Source organism: Hippoglossus stenolepis, chromosome 1, assembly GCF_022539355.2.
Source record: "Hippoglossus stenolepis isolate QCI-W04-F060 chromosome 1, HSTE1.2, whole genome shotgun sequence".
Classification (NCBI taxonomy): domain Eukaryota; kingdom Metazoa; phylum Chordata; class Actinopteri; order Pleuronectiformes; family Pleuronectidae; genus Hippoglossus; species Hippoglossus stenolepis.
This window is the reverse complement of record NC_061483.1, coordinates 24,154,714-24,182,003: the sequence shown is the minus strand read 5'-3', so window position 1 is coordinate 24,182,003 and position 27,290 is coordinate 24,154,714. Positions and strand designations below refer to the sequence as shown.

Sequence of the window (27,290 nt, the reverse complement as noted above, 5' to 3'; positions counted from 1 at the left end):
CCGGTGTACTTTTTATAATTTTGCTTGAGAGACTTGAATTATTCTATTATTAATTATTATGTGTGCAGTAATGCATTGCATTGCACATATTATTTTAGTCATTATTCTATTATTAAATATGTTGCCAACTGTAAGTTTATTTTATCTGATCAGTTAACAGACTTATCACCTCAGCTCTACTGGTCCGAGAGTGTGTACCTGCTAACACTTTGTGGCTTTACATTTTTTGGAGGAAAAAACAAATCACACGATTATAACTGAAAATGTGAGGCACAAAAGTTTCAGTCAAAGACCCTCAACAAACTTCTCAGATATTTTAGAAGTCCAATTAAAGAAACACTACAATATCATTAATTAAAAAAAATCTCGAACAATATCTTTCCCCAAAAGAGGTCTTTAAAAAAAATAAAGACACTAAATAATCACGACTAAAACCATCATCAGAAGTTGGGTGACCTGGTCAAAAGAAAAATAATCAAGTCCATACCTGGCTGTCATCGCCAATGTGATGGAGTGGTGGGGAGGGCAGGGTGCACACCTCCGGCTCACCACAGCTGTGTTTTCTGAGGACACAGAAATTCACAATGAACCTCATCACACAAACAGAGCTCCAGAAGGTATTTTAACCAGCACAACAAGGAAAACAACAAATCTACGACAGAGGACGAGTTGGGGACTTACCTCCTTTGTTTAACTGCTGCTACGAGGTCAGGCCCAGAAAACATGGAGAATAGACTGTCCCCATTGGCTGAGGACGTCTCATCGCTGGAGCTGGCCGAGTCCCCCTGATTGGCCGACCAGCTGCTGTTCACGGCCTCACTGAGGACACAACCAGAGGAGGTGTGAGTTTCTATAACACGGTCAACAATATGGTGCTAACCTCACATTCTATTATTAATCCGATGACACTTACACTCTGTGATGAAATCATTTCCTTTAACTGTCTTATCATAAACATGTTATGTCATGTCTTTCCAAAAACTACAACATTATTGTGTGTGTATGTGTGTGTGTGTGTGTGTGTGTGTGTGTGTGTGTGTGTGTGTGTGTGTGTGTGTGTGTGTGTTTCCTGTACTTGAGTGGATTAGAGGTTAAGGAGAAGCCATGTGTGAATACCTACCCCTCACTGTAATACTCAGGGTGGGACCAGGTTCGATGCTGCTCATCGGGCATTGGCCAGTTGCTGCGCGTGTTGCTAGGGCGACGGATGTGCTGCACCTGCCGTTTCTGCTGCATGGCCTGACTGACACCGGCGACGTAACGTGCAAACTCTGGATCCGAGCCGACTGCGCATGGAAAGAGGAGGATAAACACAACTATGAGTTTCTGACACCCTCAGCTTTTCTCTTTGGCTCCCTGGGGCTCAATCCGTTTAGCCAGACTGTCTACCAAAGCAGAAAAATCACAATGGCCGTAAGTCAACTCTGCACAATAGGCCTCGACTGCAATCAAAAGAGTCTGCTGCACTGTAAAAATAGAAAGCGACACAGATTAAATTCAGCATAAACCCTCAAATGCAGGAGAAACCAGCAGCTCAGACTATCTATATTCATTATTTTACTCAGATCAGAGCCATGTGTTTGTCTGGAATCTGCTTGAATGGCTCAAATAGTAATCAAATAATAAATAAAACTAAATACTTAATCAGATTATTTTGGCAGCATGTCATTCTGCACAGTCGATAAGGATTTAAATTTAGATAAATAACTTTCTTTGTCAGCTGCTTTGCTAATGCAAACATCTTGAATGTTTCACGTGGGTCATATGAACCCAGGAGGTAACAACAATACTGTTGTGTACGAAAATGAAAATGTGTTTTTATTGTTCTTGCTGACCAAGACAATCAACTACAATGTATCCACTATCTACTTATCTGATGTCAGTGTTGTCTCTAAATATAAAAGTTTGTAGGCCAACCTAACACACAGTTAACTCATATAGTTCAAATCACCTTTCTCAGAAGTGGAAATTAACCAGAAATTAACATTTTACAGCACAAATGATCTTATCACGGTTCCAAAAGTATTGATAGATTGTTTCAAACCAATTTTCCTACAGATGTAATCCATGAATATACAGAGTTTTCACCTATATTTTCTATTATATCTTCTTTTGTACTAAATCTGTTTTAAAAATGTTTCACTCATTTCAATATGGATGATCCACAAAACACCTCATAAACATGTAGGAAGGTGGATCTCACCTGCTGGGTCAAATGGCAGCGTGTCTCCTAGGACTCCAAACACCCCCTCGCTCTGGTCCCTGTTGGGCCACGTGTTGTTGCGGGGTCCCTGCGGCTTCTGACCGAGCATCTCTGACATGACACTGTCCATGTAGGTGCTGACCAGGCCGAGACTGTACAGGTCTGAGCTCAGATCTGGCAGTCCAGGGGACCCCCACTGCCCGATGGGTCCCAGAGGTGACAGCCCTGCTGGGGGGCCTTGGGGTGGTGGTTGCTGACCGGATGTGCCGAGCCACTTGCTTGCCACTCTCTGCTGTGGCAGGACCTGTGGTGGGGTCTGTTGAGGAGGAAGCTGAGGAGGAGGGGGCTGCTGCTGACTGATGGGCTGCAGGAGGTGCTGGTAGTACTGCAGGGCCTGCGGGGAGGGCTGCTGAGGAGCAGGAGGAGGCTGCTGGGGTTGTTGTTGTTGCTGCGGAGTAGGAGGAGGTGGCTGTGGTTGTGGCTGCTGCTGCTGCTTCTGCACTGCTGGAGGCTGAGGCTGGGGCATTGTCTGAGCTGGGGGCTGTAGGGAGATAGTCTGGGACGTTGGTGGGGGTCCACTGGGCGGCTTCAGTTCAGCCGGGTTTGCAGATGCCACAGAGTTCCTCCTCTTGACCAGGGGCGAGGCCTGCTGAGATTTACCCATGTTGAATCCTGAGAGAAAGTCGATGACATCCTGCATCTCTTGGTCAGTTGGCAAGTTCATTCCCTGGTCATCGGACACCAAGCCGTTGGCCAGCTGGCTTTGCTGTGTAGGGTCAGGAGTGGAGGACAGGCTGGCCATCTGCAGGATACTCTGTAGCCTCCCGTCACTGTGGCCCAGACTCTTGGCCTTATCCTCAGAGCTACTGGTGCTTAGCATGCTGCGAGACGGCGTGCTCGGGATGGAGTAACTGCCGCCACTGTTCGAGCTAGATGAGACCTTCTTGGTGAACTTGGAAGTCAGCTTGGATATAGTTTTGGGCAATCCACTAGAGGTCTTGGAGCTGGTGCCTAGAGGAAGGTCTACATGGGCGCCATAGTCTGGGATCTCCCGCTGCAGCTGGATCTGAATAGTGGGCAAGGCCTGCTCTCTATGGAGGAGAGGAGACAAACAGTAAAATATTATTAGCTGACAATTAAGTAGTACTGTGTTGAGTATAAAAAAATATTCATATTGTAATCTGAATTCAGGGTGTTTTGCCTGCAATCTAGTTCATTTGGTTCAGACCAAGTGTTGAATAGTGCAACAATACCAAGTGTTATGTTATTTAACCTTCACTTACTTTCTCTCCTTCCACCTGTTGATGTCAAACACAGCCGTGTAGAGCATGTCAACTAGACCAAGTGTTTTCTCTGGGTCCAAACTCCGCTGGAGCAGGGACATGGTGGCTGGGTCCTCCTTCAGACACCTGTACTCACACACAGGCAAAAAAAAAAACACAAAACCGGACAGGACATGAACTACAATTCCAATACAAGGTTTTTAACACAAACCCACAGAGCTTTAATTGAACAGATGAAAACTTGACATGCAATATTCAAGAAGAACCTAAACAACTGTGACCTGGTACCTTTCTGCTCTGGTCTCTGTACCTGACTCTGCCGATTCAAATTTCACAGAACTGAGCATAAACAAATGACAACTAGAAACACTTTGGTTTCTCAAATTACACTGATTTGCCTTGGCCTAAGATCTATCAGCTCATCACACTTAACCATTTCAATGGAAGAACTCAGCAGCTAAAGGTATTAGGTAGTTTCTTCACCAAACTTCTGCATCCTTTATGGTATATTTAAAGTGGATTTAAGTCATAAACACATCAAAACAGGGTCTATATTGGCTCACTATGTCATCTAGTGCATTACAAACCCAACTTTAGTTCAAAACCAGCGGCTGTTTGACCTGATCCAAATTAAGATGTCATCTGTGGATGTTTGTGCTACTGTTACAGCTGTAACAGTCCTGAGCAGTGACTGTGAAATGCCACACAGAGGAAATAGCAGGATCACAAAAAACATTTCTATTTCAAGATGTGGTCATGGCACTATCTCAGTTTAATAATATACCACTGAAGTATTGTTCACACCAATGTGTCAACACTACATTAAGAGGGTGCAGCGATCAGTGTCAATTAAATCCAGTTTATTAACCAGATTCTCCTCAGTGTGTTGTGAACTTCCTGACAGCTTTATGTCCTGCTTTAGGGAAATTATTAGTGTACAACTAAACCCTGAATAAACAACTCGCCGTCATTCCCTTAGGTCTACTCTGCCTTTTTCCTCATCCGACTGTGTGCAGTAGATTCACATACAGTCTGTACAATCTGCTACACATAAAGTCTGTTGTATAGAAGAACTTGACAACAGGATCCAGAAAAATCTAAATACCTGTTGGGTTCGGCTCAGGCTCTATTAATACTCAGCCGGGCTCGGGTCGAGTCGGAGAGATATTTAGAAATGATGTGCGGGGGCTGGGTTCAGTCACGTTGGCCGAACAATAACTAAACAGCAAACATTTAAATTTTGAAATACTAATTAGAATGGTCTCATGCACTCAACACGGGTGCTTCAACTTCTTTTCCAGTGGATGTCAAAGTTAACAACACTACTAGCCTTCTATGTGTGTGACAAACTTTGCTTGTGTTGAAACAATCTAAAAATAGAAGAAGAAGGTTCCACTATCTGCTCACGTGTGTGTTACCAGTGTAAGCAGGCAAAGTGTGGCCATAGCAACAAGAATTGCATGACAGACTGGGAAAGGGGAACAAAAACTCAGTAGCTGTGTCTTATTTTTACATTTGAAGACCAATTTTGTCACAGCAGCGCAATGAGACTGCTCTATTTTGAAGGCTACTCCAGATACGGCCATCAAATGTGTCCTTTCTTCACAGAGACGAAGGCTCCAACTGGCGGATCCTTCTCGGCTCAAATCTATGCCAGGATTCAATGCACTTTGGTGAAAAAATGTTTTTCAAAAGGGTAATAGCACCAGCAAGCGTCGAGACGTCCGATGCTTTATGATATCATGTGTTTTTCACATTATCATTGTGTATACAAAACCACATGATTGTATATTGGTGCATGTAACTGTACCTGGATAATAATCAAAAAATATTAAGTCAATAATTAAAAACATTTCATTAAGAATAAGGTGTTTTTCTGCCACTACTGGCCGAATCAAAAATATATATTTTTAATACCAATTGCCACATGTTTGATGTACTCACCATGTAGAAGGAACTTGGACCACAACCTTGGAGCCCTCCAGAGTGATTTGAGGAGCGTAGGCCTCCTTGTTCTCAATCTGAGCTGTGTCAACAACCACCTGATGGGACACAGAAACAAACCTGCATCATCATCATGTCCTGACAGAAAAGCTTTCCTCACAGCCATCTGTTCGTTTATTGTGAATCCTGCTTGTGCAAGCAATCCACAAAAGTTTATAGCTTGCTGTGTGTTGACACATTTAAGGTGCACATACAGGCATTTAAACAAGTGGGAGGATCTATTTTACAACAACACTTGATAGGTTTATTCTCTACAGTATGTAAACCAGTCAGATTTACCACTTTGACCAGCCTAGGTGACATGAAAAGAAAAAAAAAACTTTCACCAAGAATATCACTGCTGTCTGGAATTAATCTCCCACCAAGCGAGCAAGAAGCGGTTCAAGGAGAGGAAACTGAACATATTCAACCAGCCGGTGACGACAAACTGACCGGCCTTCCTGCCTGCTGCTACCATGTATTTGCAAGTTCTTTGAAAGTGGCCTTGGCTCCTCATGCTGCTGGGTCACAAAGAAGGAGGGAAGGTGGGAGGAGTCTATTTCCTGTATTGCAGGAAATTACCCTATTGTTATTTAAAAAGCAGGTGTATCCTTGGAAACCTTGGGCTGCGCATGTGAGAGCCGCACACACACATCAAGTCTATGAGCACATATGCACTATGGAGCACATATAACAAGGTCAGTGGGGGCAGGAGGGAGGAGGAGCAAGTAGCAAAACAACCGAGGTTGACTTCTTCGCTCGAGTATGAAAAAAGCCAGGAACATGTGGGTGTGGATGGTGCATGACAGCGAGTGTACGAGTATTTATATTCTTAAATGTGTTTTAAAAAGTATTTCGAAGATACCATGTCTATTCACACTGTGTGATCTATTTCGGGTTAAATGTGACGAGAGGCACAGATAAGGAGCTAACGCAAAGCGCTCATCCATCACCCAGGGCTTGCTTTACAGTTAACACGGGGCAGGCAGGGAAGAGTGGGAAGCCTCCCTGGGTTTGACACACAAATCAACGCAGACCACACAGAGGAAATAAACATTGAAACATAAACACACTGGTGTTACTCTTAGGAGCGTCCTGCTGCTGACCCTCCCTCCTTCCCCTCTCTGTGACAGACTCTTCTTTTCAACCCAGATGAGCCCATCCTTCAGCCACATGCTGCAGGCATGTTTACTCCCTTTTGTGTCTCTCCGGTGTTTGTTTACAGCTCTCGGCTGCCTCAAAGCAAGCGAACAGATCTCCTCATCTCAATTACAAATCTGAAACACAATGGGATCCAAGATGCCAAACCCAAAGACACACAAAGGGAGGGGATTCAGTAACTTCAGCAGAAGTGTAAGTGAAGTACAACAGGCCTGTTCACGTTGGCATGCCAACTCCTTTTCCACTGCTCTGCAGCATCAACTACACTGTGGTGTTGTGACGTTAACAAGAGCAAAATACTGAATGAGGATCAAGGAGAGCATGTTCTACACAACTGTTTATATAAGTTCATTTAACACAAACACTAAAATATTCCTTTAAGAGACAGTAACAAGAACCGAGAACAACAGATTTCACCTGCATAAATTAACAACACAACTTCATTTCAAGTGTTTCTGTTGACAGTTTGTCTAAGTTGATAAAAGCATGAAGTTAAAGGAAGGAAAATCAAGTAAGAAACAAAGAAACTTGAGCTTATTTCTCATGGATTTCTGCCTCCACTAACATCATATATGTAAATAAAGACTTTGAAGGACTCTAATCAAAAGGTATTGAGAGTAATTTGTGTAATATATTAGCGTATGAATTATTGAGCTATGGCCAAAAACCTCTTTTGTGATGTCACAGTGTTCTTAACCTTTGACATGAAAATCCATCCAGATGTTCCTGATGTCATCACTTTCACAAAAATGTGAAGTACATACGGACAGATGGGCAACCTAAAAAATAATGTCTCCGGCCCTGGCTAGTGCCGGCAAAAAGGCATTCAAAGTTTAGTTTTCTTACATTTTTTCTCTCAAATCCATCTAATTTCCATGAGTGTCCTTTGAGGACTGCAAACCTTATTATCTTTTGCTAAAAATTTGAGTGACATAGTAGTTGTGGCTTTTACTACTGTTATGCTAACTTGAAACTGGTCTGGTTAAAAGCATTCATTAAATGACCAACATGTAGACTCTAATTCTGCAATAAATATATCTCTTCTTATCCAAATAAGGATACACGTGGCGCACTCTACTGAATCTAACATTTTATGAAGACATGCAAAAAACAAAACATTTCACCTGACTGGGAGAAAGTCCTGTCATCAAAAGATACAGTGTAGTGATACTACAGTAAATTACTCACCAGACCAGCCTGGGCGAACAACAGCTGGACAGCTGTCTTGCAGGCTCCTCTCCACCTGGATGGGCAGACGTGGTTGAGGACCTCAGTGACAGGAGAGTCGTCTCTTGGGGTCACTCCGTTCTGGCCAAGCGCCTCCTTAATGAGCAGCAGCATTGTGTGCTGAGGAGAACGAAACACACAAAGCATCAACCATACAGTCTGCCATCAGTGTCTGCTGATGTTACACTACAGATGAACAAACACAACAGGAATTAATTCAACTAACTCACATATCTTTTCAGGTTATTGCTTAATACACAATGAAAAAAAATTATAAATATACTTTAAAAAAGTATCTTTCACTTAAACTACTGACCCAGAGAATGTTGATGACACAATAATGAAACAGAGGTGATATTACTAAAAGGGCTATTTGATCTTTTCTGCAGAATAATGGTGGTGCAAGTGAGGAAGCTGACCAGTGGGTTCAGGGATCGTACCGTTTTCAGTTTAAGGTTTTCAGCCGCTGACTCGTTGAAGGACACTCCTTTGAGGAAATGTGAGCCGATCTGCAGGGGGATAGTGGGCAGCTCACACTGGATAGGCTGGGAGGTGGTCTGCATCCTCCCTGCCTGCTGGGCCTCCGCCTCACTGCAGCAGCCCTGCATATGCACACATACACATTTTAACATATATACAACAAAAAGTACTGACACAAGAGGCGATGAGATGGCGATACACAGCAATGGAAGAATAACCGTCTTAAAACAATTACAAAGACACACAATTTTAAGAAAAAAACACCCGATAAACAAGCCAAAATTTGAAAATCAGTTAGTTACATCAGTGAATCTTAAGATTGTATTACCCTTCATAATATAGACGTTTTGAGAATGACCTCACCTGTAAGGCTACCTCCACAGCTTTGGGGTTAAGATGAAAGCCACCCTTCAGTGCGTACTCACTATGGCCCAGGCTCTCTAGTGCTGCTTTATAGGCCTGGAGAAGGGAAAATTACGATTGAGTATCAAGAAATCATCAACAACAATAGGTTTAAACTCGTCTCGTACTCAAAGTTCATAGATAACACCATCTGTTTCCATTGTATTCTTCAATTAAAACTGCCATATTTACTTGAATTTATATCTACAAACTATCTACAAGCCATTGGTATAACAGTAACTGTATTTCCCTGGTGTGGTCATTAGGGTGATACTGTACCTGTAAAGCATTGTCAATCTTCATGTTAAGATCCTTCAGCTGGTGCTCAGGGATGATGGTGTTGTTGGAGCAAAAGAGCTGCTGAACCTGGATGCCTGCCAGGCAGCCGTCCCGGCCCCTCTCTCTCAGCCTCGCCGTAGCCTGAAGGCACAGCAGCACACAACAGAGCAGAGGGTCAGAACGACAGCAGGAACATCAACACAACTACAGAACAATCTCACAGAGAGCAATACATACTCCAGAATAAGCGGATTGTTCTGTAAAATTAGATGTCCAACATTTAACAACTCATATAAAGGGTTTTGTTAATAAGGATAGTGGGTAGCTTGAGGTTTTACAGGCATATTCTCCTCTTATGCTATAAAAATCTCAGGGAATAATGAAAGTTTTAACACAACAGATGCTATGTACTGGAAACTAAACTTTTTAGATGATGAAAAAACATGGCTTACGAAAAGAGTCCTGACCTCCTCCCTCTGCCTAAACAACCCCCCAGCACATTCTACTAGGATCTATCGAGGCCCAGTCCCCTCCAGGGCTAACACTCTGCATGCCAGGGCTTAACAGATCAATCTACCCACTATTCTCCTCTCTGCCTCACTGTACACAACAAAGGTCAAAATGGGCCAGAGGGACTGATCAGCCTGGGGATTAGTTAGGTCCTCTTACAAAACAGCCTCCCATACCAGGGGTGGTGGTGAGAGGAGTGCAGAAACGCTGCGCCACAGACAAACTGCAGCCCAAAAAAGAGGAAATAGGAAATTGAGGCTGGAAATCATAAACGGCTGTCATTTCTCAAGAATGTGTAACAAGCCGGCCTTTAACCTTAAAAAAAAAAAAAAACACAAAGTCCCAGACCAGGAAGAGTCCTGGGGCGCCCTGTGACTGCATACCTCAGCTGCACCTTTCCATGAGCGGGAGGCGTCCTCCAGCTCTGTGAGGGGCCCGAGGTCTGAGCCTTGGGAGCGGGCGTTGGCGCAGCGCTCCTGGGCCTGGGCAAGAGCCTCCGCCAGGCAGGACTGAGCGACAGGCTGGACCTTCTGCAAAGCCTGTGATAGAAACTGGAAGTGGACCTGCATCACAGTGAGGAAGCACCGACCCAGTACCTGGAAACACAGACAGATATTTCTCTTATAACAGAGCCATCATCAACATGCTAGAATACTTCAGTCAATATGTTTGAGACACTAAACAATATGGATACTAGGGATGTAACAATTCAGAAACAGACATGGAAACTGTGAGAATAATGTCCACAGTCTCATATCGTGATACAGGATGATGGAATCGAGATACACCAACTCCAACCTGCTGCCTCCACTGCATGTGCAGCCTTTAAGCTTTTATATTACAAATTTAACAAAACTCTGCATTTATTTCACGGCAGTATAACACATGTAAATCTCAAAAATATTATTCTCTTCAAAGCTAGGGTAAGTTGTATATTTTGTAATTACACATTATACTTCATTTGCTCCGTAAAGTTTTAAGTCAAAAAAAGACCAAGTGATCACGGCTGGAGTAAAAGCAAGACTATTGTAGCTCAAGAGGGATGACTGTAGATCCCCAGGCACATTCAAGTGAGGTTATTCTGGTTATCTTCATCGAAACAAAACAAAGAGATCATAATACAATCTGGTTTAACCAACAGGCCAGACTTTATTTTTGGATATAGTTCCTGTAACCCAGATAAAAGGGGAATTGACTAGATACAAATCTGTCTTTGGGTGTCAAAGCCTTTTTTACATGATTCCTGTGTCATCGTTTATCTAATATTTATCACAGGTTTATCAAATATTTGAACCTGCATACATGTACCTCCCACATCCCATGATCAATTTAAAAAACAGTTTTCCCAAAATTCTGTAATTTTTGAAATGATAAACATTTATTAGGTCAGAAATATTTACACACAAGAAAATGTGCGATTCAGTTTGACCTATATACTCCAATAACATCTCTGGAGAATAGTCCAGGCTTAGAGGCTGTTTGTTGTCCAGTTAGCAAAATAAGAGCAACAGGACACCACAGGGTCCACCATGGTCACAGGGTTTTCTTTTTCAGGTACCTGCTGAAAATATCTCAAGGGGGAGGCTGAGGTGTAAAGACAGAAACATGCTGCTGCTGTCTGATGGCAGACAGGAACAACTGGACACAACTCTCACTCTCCAGCTCCGCACCTCATGGAAACCAAAAGTCCGCTATGGAAATGACGGAAGCAGTGAAACCTCCGACTGTAGGACGTTTCACTGGTTTCATAACAACCACAAATCAGGACATGATGGCAAGTCCGTCGCTGCTCTCTGGAATGTTTGAGCCATGACTTTGGAATTTTGATGGCTGCTTCACTGTTTTGTTATTTGACCTCCTGGCAGCACTGTGAGTGGCTACTGAAAAACTATTTGTACTGGATATCAGGTATAATGGAACGTCAAACTAACTGCGGCCTAGTGGTTGAGACACACTGAACTGTAGCTGCAACATTCTCACTTCATTTCCAGTCATTTCTCTTCTTTTCAATGTGAAGAAAATTAAGAAAAATGCTCAAAAGAAGTGAATATAAAAAGTCCATCTTTGAAAGGTAGAGTTGTCCTTTGTTGCATTTTTTAACATGACTTCACAGTTCTTGTTTCTCATCATGCTGTAGCTCAGTAGATCCTCTATGTTTTAGTAAACAAGGTGTGTATGAACTTGAAGCAAACAAGTTACTGACTGCGATCCCTATATACTGTACATGTGATTATACAAATAAACACGTTCACTGAGCCTCTGTGCCCAGCGGATAAATAAAAGCTTTATTGCAGCGAGCTCAGAGCAGAGAACTATGAGGTTGTTTTTCTCTTTCTGCTGATAGCCGGCCAGAGAGACTATCCCAAAAACCCAAAAGGTCTTGGGATTGACACCAACCGTCTTTGTCAACATCATAATGTGCAAAAACCCTGTGCTATACAAGTATCTATGTACGTGCCTTAAAGAGACATAAAGATATATACTTTTAGACAGTGTTACATGAGAAATGAAAGCAATACAAGTTAAAAAAAAAATACACAACAGCCTCCTCAGTGATTCTGAGTCAGTATGTTTCTCAGAAAATCCAAGTATCATGTGATTTTTGTTGTATTTCATCAGTTCCTTATAATGCAAGAAATGAGATGTTTTGTGTGTTGATTGGAAAGAAACAAAACTTAGAGTCTGTGACCACACTAGCAGCAGTATGAGGTTGTACACAGTGGTGCTTTGAGCGGAACACTACGTTCACCATTCAACATGCTCACTATGACAATGCTAGCATGTTTAACTTTAGGTATAATGTTTATTATCTTAGTTAAGCATATTAGCGCACTAACAATTGCTAATTAGAACCAAAAATAAAGTACAGCTGAGAATGCCATTAGTTTTGCAGGTATTTTGACCAAATATGGTCCGAGCTGAAAGGTAGGGTTTTGTGTAATTCATCCTTTGGGGATCATAACTGTTTTGCTCAACTGTTGCAGCAATCTATCCAATAGTAGTCAAGATATTTTAACAAAAGACAAAATGTCAACCTTCTGGTAGAGAAGCCAGGGGATCAACAAAGCCAGTGGGATACTTTTTCTGGGATATATCTGCCGAGGTCTTTGGTTTTAAAAGTGCACATAGTTTTGGTGCCAATCAATAAAGTAGATGTTAATATGTTTCACAGAACAAATGAAAGGTTTGACTAGCAAGAGGCACTAGAGTAAAAGTCAGAGTTTAAAAACAGTCAAAAGAATGAATTCTCTGGGGGCCCTGAAAGTTTATAGCAAATTCTATTGTAAATGATGACATAGTTGTAAAGCTATTAGACTCTGAACCACAAATGTAAACCTCGAGGTGGGACCAGGAAAACAGGCCTTTCAAAGTCAGTAGGATTTATCCTCTGAGGAGTCGATGAAAATTCAATAATCAAGAACAGGTGGCCAATAGCACAGACTTTGTAAGTTGCCAAAACTCTTGTAAGTGCAATTATTTGAATATTTTTTGTGAAATATATAAAGGAACCATGTATTAATAGTTGAAGAAAGAAAGTTTTATCTACTTTCTGCAAAATATGTAATTTGGCCAAAAGTGCCAAACTTTAGTAACCGACATGCTGCCTATTCCTCTGGCTACCTTACTCTGAGACGAGTGATAAACAGACTCAGATCTAGGGCACACAAGATGAGAAAGATCTGCTCCGTAGTTTCGGTGCAAAACAGAAAAGTAATAGATAACAGGAGACACAGAAAGCCTGATAATGAAGCTTGGAGGAAACATATACAGCCAAATACTGCAAACTGATATCACACAATGTGTTAAATCTTAACGAAGATGGCAAAATAGCATGAACACAAGCTGACGAGATCAAATACTAACCCAAATGCTACAAAGTCAACTACAATAAACAAGTGAGGGAGAAGAAATGAGGACATGGCTGCAGCACGAGATAATGGATAACACATGTGATTGGCTGTGCAGTATCCCCACACAGTCATGGAAAATATGAGAAATACGAGCACAGCAGAGCCAAGCCGACAGTGGGTCCCTCTAAGGCCCAAACAAGGCGAAATCGTGAATCAATCAGCATTTGTATTTTTATATTCTGAGAGCACCTGCAGTATCAGTGCCCCAAATCTCTAAGAGCAGGGTTCCTGAGATCCACACCTCTTCTAAGAAAAGCCAGTGTGAGGCTGTTAGAGGGAAAAACAAAAAGCGGCCTAATCTTGTTTGGTTAGTGTCAATCTTTGTCCTTGCTTAACTCTTTCCATTTCTTTTTTGGGTCTTCCCTTTTACCATCATTCTGAAACAGGAAGGTCACACCTCTCCTGACCCTTTAAAGTCTTCCAACCAATCACTTACATATGCCGAAATTACTGTGGCACACAAAGATATTCTATATTCACTTCATCAGCTAAAAGAGAATAAAAGTGTCAAAAATTGGAAAGTACATCTCAGTTTAGTTCAAATTGAGCTGTTTTTGAAAGAACATTATGTTGTTACAAAAACCAGTGGAATTACTTCATGACAAACCAACTATTACTCATCTCTTCAGCCTCACTTTATTGTCGTATTTTGTTGGCACTTTGTTGTCAGCCACAGATGTGGAAATCTCATATGTTTGAATCCAGCTAAGTCCATTTATTTAACAGAGTTAAAAAATATTAGCCTCTTTTCATCTCTAATTGTGTCTCTTTCCACAGAACACAAGTCAAAACAGCCAATGAAAATATCTCCCATGATAAAAACATCAAATATTTCCCTGTAATTAGATAAAGCCCATGTATGATATGGCCACAGCTGTATAAAAAAGTGTTTTTAACATCTGAAGACCAAGGGGTTGTTTTTCCAGCGTGCACTGGGGTTATCCAGTTGTCTGACTTGAGCAGCCATGAAGGTCTCTCTGGTTGTGGGGACCTTTATGTCTGCCACTGGTCTTTGCTCTGTGGTTAAACTTACAAGCTCGGCAAACAGACTCTAAACAAACCGTGACATTTTTTTAATGTATATTTGGCAGAGGAGTCACTGTGAGCAGCCAGGGAGCTAGGAGCTGATTTGGAAAAAAGAAGTGGTTTGTTTTGCAGACTGAACTGACTTGAACTTCTGGGGGCTCTTCTTAAAAGAAAAAGAAGAGGAAGAATAAGAAGGGGTTGGGCAAAAGACAGAAAGAGGAGAAGGAGACGCAAGCAAGGGGGGGAGGTGGAAAAGTTTCACATACCACAACTCCCCGAACTCAAATGCATTTGGTTCTTTTTGAAGACCTCATAATAAATCCAGCTGCCAAACAGCATTCCTCGACTCATGCAGACAAAGGAAGATACCTTTTACAGTCACAAATACATCACGTCGTGAGAGACAGGCTGAATTAGTGGCAATTATCACAAGCTAGGTCTAAACAAGTTTGAGCTGTGTGTGCACAGAGCTTTCGTCTACCAAAATAAAACATGAGATACCAGCTCAGATACTGAATCAAAAGCAGTGCACCACTTCAATGAACCTGGGTCATAGATGAGTCATCAGGAAAGCATACAGGCTGTTGTAGATTAAATTCACTACAGTGCATGTGAACAACATTTTGATGATTCGTCAGCTTTAACCAATATATTCCATTTTATTGTTGTCGCTGCACTTGCTCTGTCCAGCATTCGTTTAGAATTATTTTGGATGCACGCTGAATATCTTAATAAGTGTTGATTCTTTAAAAAAAAAAAAACACCATTATAATACAAAACAGTCACACAGTGCATTTCAGTCTCACAACACTCTACTTTGGTGTGAATTGGTAACGGTCCTGAACTGATCAGCATAAACAAAAGAACAACAACACATCCTACTGCGTCACACGCAGCCCGCTGTTGCATGGAAGTCAACAAGTCAGCATGTTCGGTTTCATGTATAAGTTATTGTGCCGAGGAAGTCAACACATTTTTTAGCACAGGCTGCTGTCTTCAATGTTGACCGAGAGACTCTTGCCTGTGCTGTATTGTGAGAAATGTCCCTCTAGAGTGACATTAAGGTCGCATGCATCTGACCCATATTGGATTTGGACCAGATATGAAAGTGGCCCCAATGGGAAAATGAAAGATCAGATTCCACGTGACCTGTGCTGTTCACAAAAAAACTGTCAAAAGTGAGCAAAACAAAATAATGGATTTGAGCCACTTGAGTCTAGTCTGAATGCATCTAAAAATTACTACAATTACAATTTGCCATCACCATATTATTCTTACTGTGCTCTTTAACCCCAACATATTTACTCATATTCAACCTACACTAGACTGACATAATATTTTTTGTGTTGATGCAGTTTTTACTCCCAGGTTAATTCCACTGACACGTTGGAATACGGCTATTGTAAAGCAGTATTAGTGTGTTTCCCTCTCTGCTTTAACAGATGAACCCTTTATGCCTTGGGCCAGACAGCAAATGTAAGAGCCAAGCGGTGCGGTCTAAACTTTCACAGACTTGGGCTTCCTCTAATATTCATCTGTGCATATCCCACCACAGAGAGTCAGATTTGCCGACTGTGGTGCAGAAGTGTTTCCTGTTTTGGGCTCTGCCACATCCACTGAGGTCCGACAGTCCCTTCAGTGTCTTGGCTGCAGCCATGCACCCGCTCCCTGTTACATACATAACTACTATGTAAGCATTGATGATGACCATTGTTTTTGCTTTATGTTGCAGTGTTAGATCTATATGAAGCCACCTGTGGCACCATGCTTCAGTTCTGTGACTGATGCCAGATATGACATGATATGAAATGTAATACTAAAACAAACAACAAAAAAACCTGAAATAAACCTGCTATAACAAATATGAAGATATATTACATGTAAAATCTAGAAATAAATCTGTGGCAAAGAGGAATTTTAAAAAGGTGAGTAAATCTGGATCAGAATGCCAACAAGCAATTACATTTATGAGGTCATATAAAAAGTAAGTCAATAAATAGTTAAGATGTGAAGTAAGAAGAAGGGATGTTTCTTGTGGTTGTATAGTAACCCGTTCTATGTCATACACTATCCAGAAAAATTGTGGTGAATTTAGTTTGCGTCTTCACATTTTGCACTATCCACGTACATAGGCAAAATATATATCTCAGTTGAATTTTTTAATTCTTCCAAATGTTTTTTTTACTGAATTAAAATTCCAGTAATTATTGAACTCAAGTCACACTATGAATATACTCAATTCATTGCCTCCACAAGACAACAGTTGAAGACAGGGGTAGACAGATTCACAGGGAGCTCCACAGACTCATCTGTTCATTAAATGCAGGCTAAACAAGCAGTTGTCGTAATCATAAGAAAATAAGGGGTTCATGTTGGTGGCCGTTTGGGTGTGGGCACAGCTGGAATGCTACTTGATGCTGATGGCACCATGCGAGACAATTAGTTAGGACAGCACAATTACAGCAACTGACAACACGAATGTATTAATAATAATCATGATGTAATGAATTTATCAATTCATGACCAGTACTCCTCAAAGCACAAACTCAAGTCTTTTTGAATTCTTCCTTGTGCAGATTTTTTAAGAATTAAGCTATAACCTGAAATTAACCTGCTTTTAAATGTCTGACAGAGTCGGCCCAAGTTATGTAGCCTGACTTCATGAACCCCCTGACAGGGGTTGAGTGAGCTGGGGTTTCTATAACAATGATGGGATTAGTACGCTGTGATTATTGGTAGTGTCTAATTCTCTCAACCATAATGTCTACTCTCCTTAATAATGGTCATGTTCTGCTCTTCTCCCTTCTTCTCCTCAGCTCTGTTGAGCAAATATATGTATACAAGATGTGGCAGATATCAGACTCCTCTTGTTTGAACAGGGACAACCCCATGTTAACCAACCTGTAACTAATGCTCAGACACAAACGTGTATACTGTATATGCCTGTGTCTGATCCTAGAACTAGAAAGACAAATGGACAAAATCTAAAGTGTAATGGGGAGATAGTCAGAGAAAAAATTCTTCCAACATCGTGGCCGTGCCTTTAAATTCGTGCTCCACTACAAATCCTCCACTATTAAGACATAGAAAATACTTCAGCTACAGGGTTCTACATTTAACACATCAGCAAATCCGGCGCCCGTGGAATAATTGGTGTGGTATTCTGAATGACCACTGTGTTTTTCACACTTCACTCTCACATCCTGACACCAGCTTAACACTGGGCGTGAGGATCCTATTTGAGCCAGGAAGCACTGATTCATAGAGCCAGCCTCCTGACAGAAAGCAGCAAAGCATCTTAGCACCACTGTTAGAAGGCGAGTCATCGGTAAATGAATATGATGGAAGTCATGTGGTGCTTAACTGAAGCGCCTCAACTTGTGAGCTTAGCTAATTCTTTCCAGGAGAGCAAACACTAAACCTCAATGTCAATACTTTATTCTGTTTAGTGGCAGACATGGGACAGTCATTTTACTTAAGTCAACACCGGTTTTCTGTGTGAACAAGCTCTACAAGTATTAGTGAGATGGTGCATGGTTCTGTGCGAGCACCTACCTCAACATCCTGCAGGCTGAAGTCGTTCTGGTCTTTGAAATTTGCGGCACCAGCGCTCAGCTCCATCAGCATCTTGGCAATCTCAGGCTTTATTGCTGCAGTCAGCCTGCTGGCCGCCTCCATGACGTGTTCCTGCACGTCCTTCAGTTGCATAGCTGCTTTGGAATAGTGAGAGTTCCTGAACACACTGCTGAACAAGTCTGTGAGGAAGGCGCTGGCCCGGCAGAACACGTTGAGGGCATCCAAATATTTTGAGATGCCTTGCTGGATGTCTGCAACCGCAGTGGTGGCAGCGGAAGGGGGCGGGTGGCAGCTGCCAGGCATGCCCACACCAGTGCCAATGGGCGAAGATGCCGAACAAGTGGAGGCCAGCGAGGCGCTCAGGGTCCGGCTCAGCTCAGGCATTTGGTACTGCTGGTGCTGTTGCACTTTCTGCTTGGACCCGCCGAGCAAAAAGCGACGCTTGTAGTCCATTTTACTTTCCTGTGCACTACAACAATACATAAGTGGTGCAACAGCACCGGAAGCTCCTGTTTTTACTTTGTTTTCCCCGCAAAGTGCTCTTGTCCTTTTTAGAAAAAAACCCAAACCAATCAATCCTGAAACCTTTCAAGTTATGTAAAAAGACAGCCTAAGGATTCCACCTGCCAGAAGCTCATCTCAGTTTGCCCTGTGGAGAGGCCGCACAGAAAGGGGTGAGGTCGGGGGGCGATGGGAAAAGGCTGATAGGCTGAGTGAAATTCTTACATGCAGCCCTGCTGCAGATACGTCAGACCCAGCTTAAAAAAACAGCACAGACACACCTCCAGATTCTCTGTTTCCAGCTTCAAACAAAATTATCATAATAGGGAAGGAAAGTCAAAAACACAACTTCATTTAGAGTATTTGAGCTCTCGAGCACATTAACTTTCCTTCAGAAAAAAAATCTTTCTTCATACAGTATATAGAGCATCTATCGAGCACATATATAAACCTATACCAGTCTGCACTGATAAAAATAGAAAATAATTTTAAAAGCTGAAACCAAAAACGAAAAATGAATCCAAGGATAATGAGAAACTGGTCAACAGCACTGAGAAAACAACTAATAAAAAAAACAAGTGAGTAAATGATGCTGGAACCAGAGGATGTGGCTTGAACACTGGCTGGTAGAGGAGCAGTGGGAGAAGGGCAGACAGATCCAGTCCGTCTTAAATCCTCTTCAAATAGCAGGACTCTGTAGGCAGTGAGCGAGTGGCCAGCTGATAGCTCTGTCTGCCTGTCTCAAGTCTCCAGCAGCTTCCTGGTCTCTCCCTCGTCTTCTGGCTGAGGTAGATATTACTCACCGCGGAACCAAGTACGCTTCCAGATCTTGCTGTTCTCCCATGAATTGGAGCGACAAAAGCACAAATGTATCTGTAAGGCCTCTAGGTCATTTCCTAAGGGAGGAAAGGGCAGAGACACAGAGATGAGGGTTAACATCATGTCAAGAGGAAGGATGAGCTTTGTTTCAACTGTTTTACTGTTACACACCCAAAATAAAGTGCACTGCCCACTGTAACTCTACACATGACCAACAGATACACTGATACTTGACTTGATCTTCAGCATTTTCATACAATTATCAGGACATGTTAACACTATGGTTAGGTTTTTAGTGACACGCCTGAATGCTATTGAGGGTAACAGGAATTCAAACAATACACCACTGAAAATTTCAATAATTAGCCTAGCATAATCAATATTGATACTTCGTTGGCTGTTCACAGTGAAACCTGAAGTAAGATAATGCTGTAAAACCAGTTCACAGTCTCACATGTCACAACACAAGAATCTATCTGTGCATCTAGAATCCAACGGTATCCCCACTGTCATTTCTGAGAAATGACATGCAGGAAATTGAGTGATACTTATTACACCATTTGAGAACATGAGGCCTGAACATGTTGAAGTTAAAGTCATCACAATGCGAGACTAAAGACATGCCATCAATTCCACTATCTTAAAGTTAGGGTTGGTAATTTGTTTCTAAAACACTTGTTTGTTGAAATCCTCTTCACATCCTGATAGCCATCAATAAATGGAGAGAGTATAGTCATAAGTTAGAGAAAAGTCACAGAAAGGTCTGCTTTGAGCAGCTGCCCATGTGTTTTGGGAGCGTAGCTTTGACCAGAGGGCCGATGGGAGGTAGTGGGATGTATTGGTGTAGCCTGCTCTTCCTAATTATTTTTTTTTAATTGCTTCTAATAATTAATTACAGTGTTCCTTACTTAACATTCTGCAATTCACACTTAAAATGAATGTAGAAACCTTATAGGCCCTATGTATTACATGATTGTCTTGATTCTGTTTCCCTTGAAAGAAAGAGTTGTTCAACATTATTTGAGGTCACATCTGTATTAAACTGTTTAAAAAGGAGAAACTCATTAGTGAATTATGTATAGCATAGACTAAAATACAGTTTTAGTCTACATTAAATGGTTGTGCTTGTGACAACTTTTAACCAAAACCACCATAAATCTGTGATGTTTTTGGATTTATAATCTGTTGTCATGACAGATAAAAACCTGCTATTTTCCTGTTCTGATTGGAAGAGGATGATTCCAGCTACATTTCTCAAAAACTTGGTGGTAATATCATCTACAGTTTGGTAAAGAGCTGCGGTTTAAAGTTGCACATTTCTAGACGATTACTAACACCATACCTCACAGAGCGCTTCTCTGAAAAGAATCTCTGGCAGTGTCTGGTTTAGCAGAACACAGCTGCACAGAGAAATTCCTGGAAGAAGCCATTGTTGGAAGACACTGCAGACTCTGTTGCGCTGCACATAGTAGGAGTCACAATGCTCTCATTCAATACCCAAACTTTATGTGATTTGTCCTTCTCCCTTTGGCCTTTTCGCTGGATTATGAATACAATATTTTACATTGTCACAATCAAAAGGGAATTTGGCCTCTCACTTATCTCTTAATACAGCTAAAAGTAACCTAGCTCAAAGACAGCGAAAGGTTAGCTTGTGACTGCACATTTCACAAAGACACGTGTAAAGCGATGGCAGTGACATGATAGTTACAACAAAAACATGGTATACTAAACATGACCTGCAAATGACTGATTGCAACATGCAACAATACAAACATCTGACAATAAAGCTAAAAGGAACTTGAAATAAAAACTTTGCCAGAAAGTAATTTGCTGGTGGTCTTTTTTAATTTCCATCCATCCAAAAGAAACATTAGCCACTTTCAGACGTGCAATGAACATTTTCCTGAAACTTTCCAGAGGGGCTATTTGTGCGAACGCCAATGCCCAAGTCATTTGCTCATGAAATTGTTTAAATTTTACCTATCAGCCCCCTAGTAAAATATCCAGAAAATGTCCAAGTGAGCCCATGTGAGAATACAGCAGGAGATTGTCCAGCAAGCGAGTTGTTTGTGTAGATACTGTATTTGTAACAAGAAAATTTAAATTTTTTTCAATTGTTAAAATTGAAATAATACAGATGACAGAGGAAGATGAAAAAGAGGTGCCATAAAGTAGAAGACGCAAATTAGGATGTCGCCTTGGAAAGACAAGAAGATTCAGGAGCTTTTGTCGATAACATTATGTCCTGCCACCTTCATTGTCTACCTAGATGTTACTCCTCAGTTGAACCCTCTAGACATTTTCCTGTTGTTGTGACGCATCTGACCCAGACAATCTCCTGCTGCGTTGTTCATATGTGAAAGGCAAACTTCCGGACATTTCCTGGAGTTTATGTCAGAAAACAGCTATACATTGGAAGCCATGAATAATATTGAATTATCTAAAGATAAAAACATTTTTTGAGGGATTTAATATTCAAAATGTTATGTTATACTGGCGGCTTGTAGTTGTAAACAATTTATCACCAAACCTGCTCCTTTGCAACATGTAGCGTGCTAGTTTGTACTGAAGGTGATAAAGACTCCTGATTATATTAAACTCAACAGGGCAACAAACATCAACATGGCAGACTAATATGTTAGATAACCAGCTCCATACACAGCAGGACTATCATTCTACGGCACATTCACACTGTGTTATCTTGTAGCACCATGCTGAACGCTTCTGTGTTTTGGGATGAGTCAGGAACAGCAACTTGTGGGAAAAAAAACATTGTGCCCAACTAGATAACCCCATCCAGCCGGCTGACATTGTACGCAAAGCAGCTGCGTGGAGGCCTCACAACCAGAACTTCCATTACGCAATCCCGGCAACATTGTCCTGACCTTCAAACCTCACTTCCTTTCACAAACAGAGGGGTACGCCCAGAAAAAAAATCATCCCATCCTCATCTGTCCCAAAACACTGAGTGGAGAGACAGAGCTGAGGGAAACTAGCGACCTCATCAAGGGGCGTGCTTCAAAAAAGGCTTAACCCTTACATTACAGGACAGTCCAAAAGGTTACTATGGAAAGATGTGCTCAAGGGTACAGAGGTGTAAATACACATTTATACAAGAGTTACTGGGAATTTATCTTGCTCAAGGGTTCAACAAAAGATAATAGGGTTGAATAGGGTTATACTCGGAATAAGCAATATCAAGACATGTGGAGTATTACAACCATAGTGGCATTATGTAGATCATGTGCAGCATCTGGAGGTAACACATACACAGACACAAACACACACCTATAAATGCACTACCCTATCTGCAATGAAATCTAATATTAAAGATCAAAGTAAGAGCTGTGCAGATTTTGAGCTGACAAGTATTTCCTTGTAAATGTCCTGTGCAATCAGGCATCCTGGTGTCATGAGTTTATTACCTAGTGAGAACATTTCCATACATAGTCTTATGGCAACAATCAGGTGATGAAATTAGTTATTTTCTGCACTGTTAACTAAAAACACCATCAACTAACAAACTGGGCAGACACATTCAAGGGACAAAACATTGCCAGCTCAACAAGAGTAAAGTTTTCCTTTAGGGAGCATGTGATAGTGTGAAAAGCACGTACAAACTGTCCACTTGTTACTCAGTCCGTTTGAGCTAACTAGTGCAATGGTGCAGTTCTCTAAATCCCAGGGATTAAAGCCACAGTGAGAACCTGCCAGGTGGCCCACAATGCTTGTTAGCTGACACGGTTAATAGTTTGTGCGAGGTAAACAGGAAACCTGAGCTTAGCTAGCCTGGGGTTAGCACCACTGAGGTTCTCACACTTGCACACTGCTGGGCTAAATAACAGGGAGGAGACGGGTACAGTAACACAGTGAGTGCATCAAAGTGTTTGGAGAAGACTCAACAGGTCAGTGAAACCACAATATGAAACCAAATTAGCGAACTTTGTGCTGGTCTAAAACTTGATATTATCCATATTATTTTAATTTGTATTACTTTATTTAAATAGTCATATTTAATCATCTATTTTTGTATTTCTATAGCTGCTTTTGAACATGCAATGAAATCTGATCGAATTTGAATAATCATGTGAAATAAATGTCCGAGTCAAGCCTCCAGACAATGTCCGTAGCTTTCCTGCCAGCCCCCAAGTAAAAACTCTGGATTAGCCCATGTGAGAATACAGCAAGAGATTCTCTGCAGGATTCATTGCGGACTAGTGGGCTTTTTGATGTTTCTTACACGCAACGGCCAACAACTATAAAAAACTAAAAGAATATAGACATCTCAAGATGAAAAAAAGGTCCCATATGTGTAGAAGACACAGACGAAAATGTAAACATGGAAAAAACAACATGATTCAAGAGCTTTTGTTGATAAAGGCATACACTGGTGTCAATGTGCTGTACACAAAAACATGTGATCTCCACTGTTGAATTCATGCGTAATGTCCTCCCTCCTGGATGTTCTATCAGACGCCATCCCTCACCTGAACGCTCCAGTGTTTTTCCTGTCATTGTGAACACGTCTGACCCAGACAATCTCCTTCTGTGTTCCTCATATGCTTAAGGCAAACTCCGCACAAAGTCCGGACCCCTTTGTCCGGACATTTGAGTTAAAAAGTGGATCTGATCACAGCTGGAAATAATATCACTGTGAGCAGGGATGGGCAGTATTGATAATAGATGTATTTAAAATACAAAATAGTATTGTTTAATTTTTATTTTATAGGTTTGAAGAAAATGTATTTATATTTTGTATCAAAATAAGTGTCACAAGCTTTTTAATCCATATAAACGGTCAATCATTATATCTGTGATCACTATAAGCGGTTTCCACTGTACTGTTAAATACCTTCTGTGAGACGTCTACGTGATGACAACATAAAAATGTAAATCAATGCTTGCAGCCTATGATTGGTGTCTACTCAGTAATTTTTCTGGACTTGTTGAGATCAGAACATTGCGGTTCAGAAAATCCAGCACAAAGCGAGACCCAAAGAAGAAGAATCATATGGTCAGAAATGCGTTGGTTGCCAGCTCTTTGTCGATTTTTAGCACACATTGCCAAAAAGTTCCTGCTTTGGTATTCGTTTTAGTATCCTAGGCTAAATAAATGCGACATTAATATTACAATTATCGTAATTCTTAAATCCTTATTAATGGAGAAAATACTACATTTGTGGGTCTCTCTCCAGGCCTGCTGGTGATTCGCAAGGCATTCTGGGAAAAAGGTACTGTAGCTCAGACTATTTGAACTATCTGTTGACTGGTTGCATGTCAGATTTATGACAAGCCTCATTAGCTGTTGCTGGTCCACTTAACTGAGTCTGAGAAAACATTTTCTTTTTGTTAGTTTTAATTAACAGTGGTGTTCACAGTTTGACATCTGCATCAACTGTAAAACAAGCTAAATTAAATGGATTTTTATATAAATTAACTGAAAGAACCTCATGAAACAGGATATACTGTATGGTATAAGTATGTAGTCTGCTACTGAAACATGGCATGTGGCTTTAGTTCTGTGGAGTTTGACTTTTTGAGGGTGAAAAGCTTGCAATGGTTTTATGTAGTTTATGGCTCCACTCTCCTCAGAGGGAACAGAAGTTGGAACCGATTAGGTGAGTCACAGTTCATTCAGCCTGAACAACAAAAAAAGATTTTTTGTAGAGACATTTGTGGGCTACTTTCACATGGTTGTCTACATGGTTGTTTCAGGCAGATATAATTTATCTCTGTGGGGTTATTAGAGTGCGTTAGTGGTCAACGTTTCCTTCCTGGCTATAATGCTCCGTAAACAAAGGTTATTCCAAGAGAAGCAGACTTGGCATCAATATTAATGAGGCCTGCAAGCTTCTTGGGGTAACTCTATTGGCTGCCAGCCTCCTGTTGCAGGGCATACTGTATTAGAGGTTGCACCCAAACAAACACATGTGATAAGAGAGTCCCTCCGGATGCACTGGAGATGTGCCAGCCCACTTTAATGTCCTTCCTTCAGTAGGGGCAGCTCAGGGCTAATGTTAGCTCTACTTCCCCACTCACCGTACATGCCAGCTGTTACACTGCAACAGGAAGGGGGTTTAGGTTTCCTGGAGCAAGCTCCCTGTCGCCAGTAACAAAAACGTCAGGCCAAGTATGCCACTGAGTATGGGTAGTAAATCACAATAGGGATTAGGATTTACCTGCAAACCTCGGAGCAAATAATTGGAACTAACCCTAACCCGCAATCAACAGACAACAAGAGGACCTTTCTTACAGTGGTAGCATTACAGTTACTCGCATGAAATTTGACTGTACCTTTCAGTAACATTAGGACTAAATCTTCTAACCCCCCCAAAAATAAAACTAAATTCCCTTTTAATCCTGAGAAACTTTACTAAACTAACATGCATCTTTCCTCAACAAACTGTTTTGCATTCATACTGTGACACACATTTACACCTGGGAGGGGGCCCGGTACATCTGTACCCTTCTACTATCGGTTCTGAGCATCACCACTCAGGCATACGAGTGCCATAGCTCTAAGGCACCTCCACATCTGTTTTTGAGAAGAACTCGTCTTTTATTTTATTCACTTTCTACAAACAGATTCCACAACAGCTTTGATAAAACTCAACCAGCCATCCCTCCGGTTACAAGCCCACTTCTGTAACTTGAACAGCACTGCCACCAATAGCGGTTACTTTTGGATCAGCCGCCATCTTTGTGTGGCTGTCACATCCAAGCTAAGGTAGCTTAATGGCCATGGATGGGGCAGCTGTTACCCATGCTGACAGCTCCTTATCCATCTGCCACTGTGAGGCAAACGTGGGACCCTGCGACGCTCCAGCCACAGGCCTGACATTAGCTCGCTCATGAAGTCTATTTCAGCCTCCATGGGCAAAACAGCTGCCCTACGGTCCACGCTGCACTGTTTTTAGACACTCCAAAAGGTTCAGCTCAAAGAAGAAGAAAAAAAAATGCTCTCCTCTACATCTGTTGCCAATGAAGCAAAGGAATGCATTTCCCCAGAACCCTCTTAATGTGAGTTCAAATGCAGAAAAGGAGGTCAGGAAAATTAATACATAAATATTCCTGACCTGCTTTTTTGCAACAGCTGGACAGAAAGACAGATACATTTACCATCCAACTTGTAAAAACAACGTTGTTCAGTATGTATTTGATAGGAGAGGCTCCTGAAGACATTCCGCGGAGGAGATAAGCTGCAGAGAAGTCTGAGAATCAGCAGACAGGTCGAGGAGGTCAGTCCAAATGACAGGACAAGTGCCATGAGCAACTGTGTGACAGGAGCTGAGCCAGGCTCCTCTTGCCCACAGAACACAAGGAGAGTATTGTGGCAGCCACTGGTCTCCTCATACCACCAGGCCGAAAAAAACTCTCACACATGCAGCTGCATGACTTTGTGGAAGGAGGAGAAAAATAAAGGCCTTGGCTGTGATTTAATATTAACTGCAAGAATAGATTTTCCGTCATAAATACAATTCTCCGGGAAATATTTTGCAGGCAGCTGCAGGTTTTGGGTGGTTTAGGGGGTAATGTTTGGTTTTGTTCACACAACTAATCCTGGTTTTGTCCCACTTTTGTTCTGAGGGTTTGAAACTAAAAATACATTACTCTGATTAAAAAAAAGCTGTTCATATTCACTTTTTTCTGTAAAATCGTTGCCAGTTCTTGGAAGAGTCTGCACTTTCTAAAGAAGTAGTAAAACTTGTCCTGCTGCTCAAGCAAACCACTGTTGAGTTAAGTTAGGACAAAACCTAATAGTCATATCAGTCAAGAGGCTGATACAGTTGGTGACCGGGCTGGATAATATTAGGCTGACCTGTGCTGTCATAAGAGACACTGTAAGTAGCTTATGGCTCCAATATAAATAGCAGACAGGCCACTCTAACAAAGGACATACTTGAGGGCCCCACAGGTCTGTCTCAC

The 27,290-nt window shown here is 41.6% G+C and overlaps 1 protein-coding gene across 1 annotated transcript in view; it reads right to left on the bottom strand.

The window, feature by feature from the left end:
• Window positions 1–27,290, bottom strand: part of LOC118111678 (granule associated Rac and RHOG effector protein 1) — a 32,867-nt gene that overhangs the window by 1,098 nt on the left and 4,479 nt on the right. Inside the window, exons 2-13 of the mRNA XM_035160490.2 lie at window positions 18,021–19,438; window positions 9,912–10,124; window positions 9,019–9,159; window positions 8,701–8,796; window positions 8,298–8,459; window positions 7,819–7,977; window positions 5,431–5,528; window positions 3,487–3,612; window positions 2,204–3,294; window positions 1,121–1,286; window positions 682–819; window positions 488–563 (exon numbers count right to left, since the gene is read on the bottom strand). Of these exons, the coding sequence (XP_035016381.2) occupies window positions 488–563; window positions 682–819; window positions 1,121–1,286; window positions 2,204–3,294; window positions 3,487–3,612; window positions 5,431–5,528; window positions 7,819–7,977; window positions 8,298–8,459; window positions 8,701–8,796; window positions 9,019–9,159; window positions 9,912–10,124; window positions 18,021–18,524 (2,970 nt within the window). The 5' untranslated portion in view covers window positions 18,525–19,438. The remainder of the gene's footprint in view (window positions 1–487; window positions 564–681; window positions 820–1,120; window positions 1,287–2,203; window positions 3,295–3,486; window positions 3,613–5,430; window positions 5,529–7,818; window positions 7,978–8,297; window positions 8,460–8,700; window positions 8,797–9,018; window positions 9,160–9,911; window positions 10,125–18,020; window positions 19,439–27,290) is intronic.